At 39.2% G+C, this 13,155-nt stretch overlaps 1 protein-coding gene across 1 annotated transcript; it reads left to right on the forward strand.

The window, feature by feature from the left end:
• Positions 1–597: 597 nt before the first annotated feature.
• LOC138893125 (uncharacterized) lies at positions 598–2,220 on the forward strand. The gene is made up of 5 exons (XM_070176895.1): positions 598–826; positions 962–1,005; positions 1,114–1,661; positions 1,752–2,004; positions 2,080–2,220. The coding sequence occupies exons 1-5, from the start codon at positions 598–600 to the stop codon at positions 2,218–2,220; spliced, it is 1,215 nt and encodes a 404-aa protein (XP_070032996.1).
• Positions 2,221–13,155: the final 10,935 nt, after the last annotated feature.

Consider the following 13,155-nt stretch of genomic DNA (forward strand, 5'->3'; position numbering starts at 1 on the left):
TATACATAAGAACAAAAGGGAAAAATATGAAGGGAAACTAGGAGGGGATGACCAGTATTTTGATAGCTCAGATCCAGGTAGTAAGTGTAGTGATGATGAAAAAGAACTTGTTGGACCTAATGAAGTAAGGGATGTACCAGTTAGGAATCCAAGTAAGAAGTTCTATTTTGACACAAGTTGCAAAAAAAATATTATTTGAATTGTATATGATATTTGAGAATGTTGTACAGGTTAGGGAGGCATTGCAGACCTATTCTATTCAAAAAAGTGTGAACCTTAAGTTGAAACCTAATAAGAGGGAAAGGGTTAGGGCAAACTGCACAAAGAAAGGTCGTACATGGCATATTCTTGGCAGCATAGAAGGTAGCACTAGGAATTTTAGGGTGATTACATACTACCCTGTCCACAAATGCTAGAAGAAGACAAGGAACAAGATGTGTAACCTACCATGGATTGTAAAATATTTCAAAGACAGAATAATCAGTGAGCCTCAAATTAAGCTTCATCAAATTCAAGCCTTAGTTAGGAAAGCATATGGTCTGTATGTGAGTTAAACTTCATGCAGAAGAGCAAAAATGATAGTTATGAAGGAGAAATATGGGTGATTACAAGAAAGAATTTGCTAGGCTTCATGATTATGTTGAAATACTAAAGTCTACTAATCATGGCACTACTGCAGTGATAAGGACATCTAAGAATGCAGAACCTAGCAAGGAGGTGTTTATGGGCATTTATATTTGTCTTGAAGAATTAAAAACTGGATGGTTAGAAGGGTGCAGAAATATAATTGGCTTTGATGGTGCATTCCTAAAGGGAATATGTAAAGGTGAACTGCTTTCCTGCATTTTTAAGGATGAAAATAATTAAATGTACCATGTGGCTTGGGCAGTAGTTGAAAAGGAATCAAAGGATACATGGTCTTAGTTTATCAGATGTCTCGAGCATGATCTGAACTTGACAGAAACTGAAGGAGAAGGGTTGGCAATTATGTCTGATATGCAGAAGGTATGGTTTCTAACACTTTGTCTTTAAAATGTAATTGTTTTCATTTATGTTTAAGTTATAACAATATAATATTGTTGATTGTAGAGTTTTTATCTAGCAATAACTTAGTTATTGCCAAATTCTGAGATGAGGTGGTGTGCTAGACATATCTGGGCTAATTGGAAGCAAACTTGGCCTGGCGAGGAAAGAAGGAAAAAATTCTGGCAGTGTGCAAGAGCTACATTTGAAGTTTACTTTAGCAAGAAGGTGGATGAAATGGACCAGCTGGGTGGAGATATTGTTCAAGACTTACTGAAATACAACAAGAAGACATGGTATAGGACATACTTCAAAGAACATAGTAAGTATGATGTAGTGGAGAACAACATGTGTGAGACATTCAATAGTTGGATATTGATAGCTAGGGACAAATCTATCATTACTATGTTAGAAAAAATTAGAATCAAGTATATGGAGAGGATGAATAGCATGAGAGAGTTTTCTAGAAAATGGGTAGGTGATATATCACCCATGGATATGAAAATGCTTGGAGATAATGCTCAAAGGGCAGCAAAATGTGAAGTCAAATTTGATGGTGAAACAGGGTATGAGATCCAAGATGGGCCATATAAACATATTGTTGACTTTAGGAGGTGTTCTTGTACTTGTAGATCATGGTAACTCAAAGAAATTCCATGTGCACATGCAATTACATCAATACATTATAAGAACTATAAGGTTGAGCCATATGTTGGCCATTGGTATAGGGAAGACACCTACCTTAAGGCATACATCATATTCATTCAACCTTTAACTAGTATGAATTTGTGGCCAAAAAGCACACTTCCAGCTATTGAGCCACCTGTTATAACTGCAATGCTAGGAAGGCCAAAGAAAAAAAGAAGAAAACCTATTGATGAACCAAAAAAGAAGTTTGGGAAGGGTACAAGGATAGGGAGACAAATGAGATATTTTTTGTGCAAGACTCTTGGACATAACAAGAAAGAATGTCCATCAGCAGTAAGTATTAATGTTCTTTATGCTCATTATCAGATGAATTCAATTACTAATATTTGCTTTGTTATTTGTATGCAGAGAAATCAAGGGGGAAGTGCTGGAACTAGTTCAGTTGGAGATGAAACTACTGAAAATGCTTCATCAACAGAAGCATGTGGAATACTGGAACTAGTGAAAGTGCATCAGCAGCAGCAGCTGGATCAGCAACAACAACTTTAACTATGCAAAGTGGCACCTTCACTCAAAGGGCCCTCTTATGTTTATGGTGCTCTTGAAGAGGAAGTATACTGTTCATTACAATACTAGTATTTGATGTACTTGTTTAACTTTCAAATGACAAAATCAATTCATCGTTCAGACAAGAAACAAGATAGAAATAAAAGGACTTTACTTTATTCCTTCCATTTTCAAAAAGTACATAAGCATTCGTTATGCTAAAAAGAAATTGTCATTTCTTGTGGCTAACTTGTACAACTTGTTTCTACGGGGCTGGCCGCGCAGTCACTGGTCCTAATGATATAACTATGTTTTTGGTTTTCGTATTCCGGTCGACATGGCAGTCGTTGTTGCTGTATCCTCATATCATCCCCTTAGTGTTCGAATGCAAAGAATGTGAATTTGAACACTGGAACATTTGCACCTTGGAGGATTCCACTAATGAATTGCTAGATAATCTTCAGTTTGGTAACAAACTTCTCTTCCCCTTAGGAATTTATGTTATCAATCCAAAGACTATCTAACAATCCCCTAGTGACTTGTACTTCTGAACGGTCGGGTAACCTTTGTTAGGTAGCAAACTTAACTTCCCGGTGGAACCTTGCTACCGAGCAAAAGATTATCTAACCACTCTGGAATGGTTCTTCGTGTGTGTGCCTTGTTACTAAAAGGTCTTATTGTTACTGCTGAAACCTTCTTCGTAGTATGATTTCCGTTGCTGCCTAGTTAAAAAACTTGCCAGAAAAACTCGATTGGGACAAAAAATAGATGAAGAGAACAAGAGTACAACACATACTTTCAGTACATGTGGTGTTCATCAGCAATAGTATCTTTTGAAGTGTGCCACATTCCAATTGCTTGGCAACTTTTCTCCATCTTGATTCTCCAACCCGTATGAACCTTTCCCGGTGTCAGCTGAAACCCGGTAGGGGCCTTCCCATATTGAACCTAGCTTCCCTGCATTGAGTTTTCGGGTGTTTTGAGTTACTTTATTTAAAACCAAATCTATCACTTTGAAATAACGGAGGTTGGCTCTTCTATTATAATGTCTTTCTATTCTCTACTTTTGAGATGCCATCCTTATATGCGCCAAGTACCTGCGCTCATCGAGCAGCTTCAAATTGACTAGTATTGCTTCTTTGTTTGCTTCTTCATTTGCCTGGAAGTATCTCAAGGTAGGCTCCCCTACTTCCACCGGGATCAAGGCTTCTGCTCTGTATACACGGGAGAAAGGAGTCTCTCCTATGCTCGATTTGTCCATTGTTCAGTACACACATAGTACTCCAAGCAGTTCCTTGGGCCATTTACCTTTAGCTGCTTCCAATCTCTTTTTGAGATTTTGTATAATCATTTGTTCGTTGATTCCGCTTAACCATTTGCGCTCGGATGATAGGGCGAAGATGTGATACTTTTGATTTTCAAATCTTCAAGGAAATTTGTGACCTTTGCGCCTATAAATTGTGGCCCATTATCGCAGGCTATCTCTTTTGGTATTTCAAATCTGCAAATTATATTCTCTCACAAGAAATTCACCACTTCACTTTCGCCGATCTTTTGATAAGGATCTGCTTTTACCCACTTAGAAATATAGTCAGTTAAAATCAAAAGAAATCTTACCTTACCAGGGGACGACGGAAGTGGCCCGACGATATACATTCCCCACTTTATGAACGGCCATGTTGACAAAACTGAGTGCAATGGTTCTGCTAGTTGATGCACCAATGGCGCGTAGCGTTGACACTTATCGCATTTCTGTATGAAAGCTTTGGCGTCTTGTTCCATTCGGAGCCAATAGTATCCTGCCCTTAACAACTTTAGTACCAAGGAATCTGCACCCGAATGATTTCCACATATCCCATCGTGGACTTCTTGCATAGCATAGTTAGCTTCGGAGGCTCCCAAGCATCGGGCCAGAGGGCCTTGGAAAGATTTCCTGTATAATTGCCTCCTTTGAAGCTATATAGTGCTGCTTTAGCGCGCAACACCCGGGATGCCTTGGGTCTTCAGGAAACTTACCATGCTCGAGATAATCAATGATTTCATTCCTCCAAGGATATGCGTAATTGACCACTCCCGGAATCGAGCAAGCAGAGCCTGAACCTTTACTACGTATTGTTGCATGCGCTCCTCTTTGTCTTCGAAGATCCCGTAGACCTGATTTACCACTAGCTGCGAGTCATATTTGATTTCTATGACCTCAAAATCTAGTCCCCGGGCCAATTCGAGTCCTGCAATCAAAGCTTCATACTCCGCTTCATTTTTAGTCAAAAGGACTATTCTTATGGCCTATTTTAGCGTATCTCCCGAAGGCGTGGTTAATACTATGCCAAGCCTGGACCCTTTTATGTTGGAAGCTTCGTCCGTAAATAGGGTCCAAACTCCTGATGTCAATTCTGTCACCATCACTGCTTATTTGGTTGCCAGAGGCATCAAACCCCCAGACTAAAATAGGCCACAAAGTCGGACAAAACTTGTGACTTAATAGCAGTCTTAGGTTTATATTCTATGTCAAATTCACTCATTTCGACGGCCCATTTGGCCAACCTACCCGAGAGTTCGAGTTTATGAAGGATATTCCGCAGGGAAAAGGTGGTCACCACAGCTATTGGGTGACATTGGAAACAAGGCCTTAGCTTCTGAGCGGCGACTACAAGAGCTAAGGTTAGCTTCTCCAAATACAGGTAGCGAGTTTCTGGTCCGATTAAAATTCTACTAACATAATAAATAGGAGATTGCATACCTTCATCCTCACAGACTAAAACGGCGCTTACCGCTACCTCTAAGACTGCTAGGTAGATTAACAATTTTTTGCCACCCTCCAGCTTCGATAGTAACGGAGTCGTAGGACTTGGCAAGTACCTTTTCAAATCCCTCAAAGCCTGCTGACATTCTGGGGTCCATTCGAAGTTGTTCTTCTTTTTGAGCAGCGCAAAGAAACAGTGGCATTTCTCTGAAGACCGGGAAATGAACCTGCTCAAAGCGGTCAATCTCCCTGTGAGCCTTTGAACTTCTTTTACGTTTGATAGATGGTCCGGTATGTCTTCTGTCACGACCCAAAAATCCCACCACAGGCGTCGTGATGGCACTTAGTCTCTAAGACTAGGTAAGCTGATTACAATTACATTTCGAGCCAATTTTTTTTTGAAACCAAAAGCGGAAACAAATATAACAACCTCCCAAGACTGGTAATACTGAGTCACGAACTCTAACTGAATACATGAAATGATCTCAAGGATCGAATACACAATACTGTTTGATTAATAATTAACAGTACAATAAAATGGAAAGACTTCAAGGGGCTACGACGACCAAGCAGATCTACCTTGAATCCTTGCGATCACACTTTAACTCTATCCGAGTCCGATAGCTCCAATACCTGGATCTGCACAAACATGTGCAGAAGTGTAGTATGAGTACACCACGGTCGGTACCCAGTAAGTATCAAGACTAATCTCAGTGGAGTAGTGATGATATACAGTCGAGACACTCACCAATCTAATAACCTGTGCAATATTGTATACAAAAATAATAGAAAATAAATAACAATGATGGCAACAATAATCAACCAGTGATATATACAGCAGGGCGACAAGAACACCATAAATATTGTGCAACAAATAATAAATACAAGAACAACCAATTAATCAAGTCCTTCCAATATAAATCTTTCGTCTATATATTTTTCAAATAGAAATCTTCAGCATATAATACTTTCAAATAAATATCTTTCAAATAAATATCTTTCAATCTCTTTCAAATATAATTCCTTCAAATAAATATTTTTCAAATAAAATTCTTTCAACTAAATCTCTTTCGAATAAAAGTCACCATGTGACACAGCATTTCAAAATCATAAAATACGGGTCTCATCCTACTTTTATATTTCCACGGCACCTCGTGCCAATTTCTCTATCACAACCACACGGACAACTCACGTGCCAAATATCATCATTCATTCGACCACGGCACCTCGTGCCCACATTTCATATCACAACTACACGGACAATTCATGTGCCAATATCATCATTATTTACCCACGGCATCTCGTACCCACATTTCATATCACAACTGTACGGACTGTTCACATGCCAATATCATCATTATTTACTCACGGCACCTTGTTCCCACATTTCATATCATAACTGCATGGACAGTTCACGTGCCAATATCATCATTATTTATTCACAGCACCTCGTGCCCACATTTCATTTCATAATCCACCTGGCAATAACCATAGGCTCCCAATTTCAACATAGATCAGACTATTATCAATTTACCAACAACAAGTCAAACTGCACAAGGTATAAAAATGAACACAAGGAAAATCACAACATTACATGAAAATTACCAACGCAATAACCCCACATCATCACATGAAAATTACCAACGTAATAACCCCACATCATCACATATCATCCCTGATAATAGCCATCCTTATCTCTCCTATAGCCACCCTTATCACTCCTATAATAGCCCCCCTTATCCCTCCGACCTGACGATATTAATAGTCACCCTTATCACTCTTATAGACACCCTTATCACTCCTATAATAGCCTCCCTTATCCCTCCGCCCTGACAATATCAATAGCCACCCTTATCGCTCTTATAGCCACCCTTATCGCTCCGCCCAGACAATATCCCAACACACATAACAACAGTGAAATGCCACCCTTATACCCATATAATATCAACAGTGAAATGCCACCCTTATATCCTCAAAATAATAACTCAAATAACACAATAATTTATACGAAATATTATCCCGGCAACATAACAAAATCAATTCATATCACAATTTTTCCAATGGCCACAACCAATTCCAAAGATATAACAAAATTAATTAATTTCACAATAAATAGCCCAAGGCTCCACATAACATGTATAAAACCTAAAAACAACAACAGAGATGGAAAATACTCAGTATAGGGCAACGCCTTCATTAATCCAAATTCTTGATAATTATATAACGCCTCAGTTTAAACTTATTTCATTAATTATTTGCATATGAAAAATCCATAATATAATTATTTCCAGAAAATATCAAATCACCCAACTCACGGAATTCACATAAATATACAAGCAATAACCACATCAAATTGTCATATAAAAATAAATTCAACAAATGCGAATTGAGGCATGGTAAATAGATGATTTAATAAATGCCAATAATTATCCAATTTATTACAAAACATGCCTAAGACTTTAACCCAATCAATTTTGCACATATAAGCCCGAGAACGTACTCGTCACCTTGCGTACACGACTTTTCACATTTCACAAATGGCACATAAGACTCGATGCCTAAAGGGTAATTCCCCCACTCAAGATCAGGCAAGATACTTACCTTGTTTCGCAACCAATTTCAAGATTCCAATAAACCTTTGCCTCACAAATTCATGTCCGAAAGCTTCCAATCTAGTCACAAATAATTCAATATACTCAACACGAATCGTAGGAATTAATTCCATATGAAAATACTAATTTTCCAGCAAAATTCTAAATTTAACTCAAAAATTGCCCGTAGGGCCCACATCTTAGAATACAATTAAACTCACAAAATCCAATAACGCATTCAATTATGAGTCCACCCATACTAATTTTATCAAATTCTGATATCGGATTGACTTTCAAATCTTCATTTTACATTTTTGGAAGATTTTACAAAAAATTTAATTTTTCTCCCATAAATTTACGGATTCATGATGTAAATGAGTATGGAATCATGAAATATAATTAATATAGGATAAGGAATACTTACCCCAATGTTTACTCGTAAAAATCGCCCAAAAGCCCAAACCGAGCTCCCCAACTCTATTTTTGTCAAATATGGCACAAAATCCCCGTTTATAGGGTCTCAGCTGTTTCGGGCGCCACAGGTGGTGTGGGGCACTGCCTATGGCACTATTTCCAGTACCTTTAAACATCCCAGTGCCAGGTCTAGCACACCATGCTACCCTGGGCGCTGACGGCGACGGAAAATCATTCCCGACACGGAAAAGGGCATAACTCTCTCATACGATGTCCGAATTCGACGATTCATTTTGCTTTGGCTCCAAAATTTCAATACGGATATAATGCTTCAATCAAAAATGAATTTGGAGCTCATTTGGTTAATGTGATACCACGTATTCTTGAAGAACCGATGTCGAAATATCCTAGGTTCGATGCCGAAACATAGCAAATCAAGTCCGATTGACCTCAAATTTTGCACATAAGTCATAATACATCATATGAAGCTATTCAAGACTTCAAATAGTAGAAAGAAGAGTAATAACTCAAATCGACAAGTCGGGTCATTACATCTTCCATGGTTTTGATTTTATTGGGGTTAACATCAATACCTCCTTGTGACCCCAGAAATCCCAAGAACTTGCCGGAGCTGACCCCTAATGCACACTTCTCGGGGTTAAGATTTATGTTATGCTTTTTAGGATGTCAAAAGTTTCTTGCAAGTGGTTAAGATGATCACCTATGTTCAAAAACTTAACAAGCATATCGTCTATATAAACCTCCATGGTTTTCCCTATATGTTTTTCAAACATCTTATGTACGAGCTGTTGATAAGTGACTCCGACGTTCTTTAGCCCGAAGGGCATCACATTATAGCAGTATGTGCCGAAATTCGTTATGAACGAAGTTTTTTCCTAATCCTTTGGGTTCATCTTAATTTGGTTGTACCTGGAGTAAGCATCGAGGAAACTCATTAACTCATGCTTGGCCATTGCATCAATCATTTGATCGATGTTTGGTAATGGAAACGAGTCCTTTGGGCATGTCTAATTCAAGTCCTTATAGTCTACACACATGCAAAATTTATTTTTCTTCTTAGGAACTACTACTACGTTAGTTAGCCAGTCCGAATACTTTACGTCTCGGATTGAACCGACATCAAGTAGGTGAGTTACCTCTTTTTTGACGAATTTATCTCTGGCCTCGGCAATAGGACGTTTTGTATTACCCGAGGGATGCTAGGATCCAGCTTAGCTTGTGTACGGCCACTTCCGTCGGGATACCTATCATATCCGCATGAGACCACGCAAAACAATCGACGTTAAATTTAATAAATTTAATAAACCCATACCTGAGCTCGGGGTGCAGTCCTATTCCCAAGTGGAATTTCCTCTCCAATAACTTTTCGGACAATGCGACTTGCTCAAGCTTTTCCGTTGTAGACTTTGTTGTGTCCTTCTCTTCTAGTACCTAAACATATCTTGGCACCTGATACATCGAAAAGTATCAGGTGATACATCGATGGTACAGCCTTCATCTCGTATAACCATGGTCTTCCCAGGATAATGTTGTAGCCCATATCACCATCCACTACCTCGAAAAGGGTCATCTTCATCACCCCCTCAGTATTTGTGGGCAGCAGGATCTCTCCTTGGGTTGTCACGCTTGCTAGGTTGAACCCGGCGAGGAGTTTTATGGTCGGAATGATGTTTATGGTAAGTTTGGCTTGTTCTAATACCCTCCATTATATAATATTGGCCGAACTCACAGGATCCACTAGAATACGTTTGATTTAAAAATCTAATACATTTAAAGAAATTGCCAATGCGTCATTGTGTGGTAGCAACAATGCATCTGCGTTTTCCTCTGTGAAAGTGATGTCGTCTTCCGTGACTTCCCGGAGTCTATTGATGTGGGTTACTGACACCTTCATCTTTTTTGCTACCAAGAAGGTAACCCCGTTAAACTCGTTCACCCCGAAAATTATGTTGATCGTCGGGCACGGGGGATCTTCTCTTGCTTTTGAGGGCTCCGTGTTATCACGGTTGCGACCGTAATTATTCTTGACCTGGTCACTTAAGAATTCCCTGAGGTGGCCATTTTTTAGCAGTATCGGCACCGCCCGCTTCGCGCAAATGTTGGCAGTCCCCAGTCCGGTGACTGTTCGTCCCGTGGTATTCGCACTACAAATTAGGATCCCTCTGGATGGGATCGAACCTCATTGGCTTCGGGAACCGTACTTCTTTAATGTTCCTCATAGCCGATACCAACTCTACTATACTAACATTGAAGTTGTATTATGAAAGTCTAGGGTAGGAAGGATCTCGAGAACCTGATGTTTCTTTGTCCTGTAATGACCTGTTATTCTGGCCGCAATCAATTCTTATATCGGTAACAAACCTGTTCGCCGACCGGAAGCCTCTGCCATGTCCTTCGGCCCATTCATAGGGCAAACTTCGGCTCCAATAGGACCTTCTATCCGTGTCGAAATCGTCGTTTGATTTCTCTTTATTCTTTTCCCTACCTTTAACCGACGCCGGGAAGCCGAGCTGATCATCCTCAATCCTTATATTTGACTCGTACCGGCTGTGAACATCCGCCCAAGTGGTTTCTTGGAACTCGAGCAAGATTTCTTTCAACTTTCGGAAAGCATCAAAACTTCTCGAATTCAACCCCTTGATGAATGCTTGAGCCGGCCACTCATCCGGAATGGCCAGGAGCAACATCCTTTCCTTCTAGGACAGGGTTACAAATTTCCGCAGTAACTCGGACTCTCCTTGTACAATTCTGAATATGTCGGCCTTCCGGGCCTGCACCTTTCTAGCCCCGGCAAAGGCCTTAATGAAAGAATCCGCGAGCATATCGAAGGAATCTATGAAATGCTCGGGCAATAGCGAATACCACGTCAAGTCTCTCCTCATGAGAGTTGCTCCGAATGATTTCAGCAAAACTGATTTGATCTTATGGGGAGCTAAATCGTTCCCCTTCACTGTTGTCGTATAGGTGGTGATATGCTCCTGAGGGTCTGAAGTCCCATCATACTTCGGCATGTCGGGTATTTTAAACTGCTTCGGGGTCAATTCTGGTGACATGCTTGGTTTGTACGGCAATTGAGTGTACTTCTTTGATTCCAGTCCTTTCAGCACTGCTGGTGCACCTTGAATTTGATCCATGCGGGCATTTACTTCCCTCATAAACTATGTGAGTTCATTTTTGAAGGGATCGCTCTCGTTGTTGTAACTGTATCCACTCTCCCCAGCCCCATCAAAGCCAACCTCGCCCCTCGGGGTGTTGTTGTTGACCCTCTGCGTTGTTTGATTTATGGGAGTACCGGGAGGAACTGGACCTCTTCCGTTCACGTTATTGGAAGCACCCGATAACACTTGTTTTAGCTTTGTCATAACCTTATCCTACCGTGTGAGATGGACTAGAATGACCTCTTGTTGCTCCTGCAGGACCCTTACCGCTTCAACGACGTGATCATCTTCAGCGTCATCAGGAGTCGTCTCCTGAACATGTCGCGGGTACCTCCTGCCGTGGACCGGGGTAGCTTCATTTCCCTCACTACAAGTATCACTGATTGAATCCTCATGCTGAGGCTGGTTTCCTTGGGCCTCAAGGTTGTGTATGTTGTTAACACCATTATCTGTCATTTTCTATAATTTTTTGCTAATAACAAATAATCAAACATGTTAGTAAAAGAGGCAAGGACCAACTAAAATTACACAACTGTCTAGGCTCCACGGTGGGCGCCAAACTGTTTACCTGTAAAACGGTACGTTTGAATTTATACGTGGTTTCTAGACAAGCGAATTAATTTGATCATGAAATAATAGATAAAATATATAAAGTATAATACTTAGTCTGAAGAAGGAGACGAAATAGCATAAATAATAGTTCCGGGAGCAGGGTTTCTGGACACAATAGCAATGAAATCAAAAAGCAAGAAGATAAAATTATATTTAGTTTTGAATAGAGTATAGTGTATGTTTGCCAGAAAATTTGTGTCATTTACAATAATAATAGAGCTCACTATTTATAGCTGCACCTAGAGAACAAAGTCCTAGGATCAAGCCCTTCTTTAATGTCAATTATGAGGGTCATTGAAGAATATGTAACGGTGGGCAGTGAATGCTATATTTCTTGTAACGACAGTATACTTAATATTGTAGAATATTATTCATTAAATGCTACCGGATGGCAAGCATTTATTTCATCTTTATTAGTATCGTTCTCTCCGGTAACAGACGGGATCGTTGCCTTCGATTTCAACTATCTTCTCTCTTTGACTCCACGTGTTACTTCCTCATGCGATTATTTAATATAACGTATTTTACCCGATACAGTGTTTTCTAGAATAAAATCAGGAGCGCTCCATGCATGCATCCACTATGCATGTTGGCTTCCCTATCCATTTCTTTTTTTGGTTTCTTTCTCTTTTTGTCATTTAATGTAAATTATTGGTTCGCCCCTATGACATATCCATTACCTTTTCATTATTTAACTAAATTCTACAATCTATAAAAACGAGACCATACAATACAATCAAATTATTATGTGTAGTCCATGTGCCAATGAGAAATAATGCCAAGGTAATAGAGCCAAAATTTCATTGATAGCAACCTCTTAAGAATGGGGTGCATTTTCTATTATTGATTGAAATAACTTTTTGTAAAACAAAAATAAAAAATGAATTTATTTAAGAAGATTCATCGTCATATTTTTAACTAACTTAGTGGATATATTAATTAGGTGCTTATAACAATAGAAAAATATTCAAGATTTGTTAACAAGTGAAATTTGTTTTTGAATCGTACTATGAAGAATCTAAGGGACAAAAGATTGCTCTACATATATATATATATATATATATATATATATATATATATATAAAATATTTTTTTTCTTTGGCAGAATAGCCTAAATGGCACTTATACTTGAGCCACTTTGTCATGCCGGTTCTCAAACTTAACAATTTGTCAATTGAACAGCTACACTCCTTCAAATCGTGTATAATAAATGCTTATGATACGAGGCTGGTCCTATGTGTCATATTTGGCTTTAGTGCGTGATTCACATGCCTGTAAGGGGCGTGATGGCAGTTGAAAAAGCCCTAACGGTAATAATGTAGCCTATTTAACAGTCATCTTCTTCTTTCTACTTTATTCTCCATTGTTGAATATTATAGAAGCTGATTTCTATCCAAAT

This window comes from Nicotiana tomentosiformis, chromosome 5 (assembly GCF_000390325.3).
Source record: "Nicotiana tomentosiformis chromosome 5, ASM39032v3, whole genome shotgun sequence".
NCBI lineage: Eukaryota > Viridiplantae > Streptophyta > Magnoliopsida > Solanales > Solanaceae > Nicotiana > Nicotiana tomentosiformis.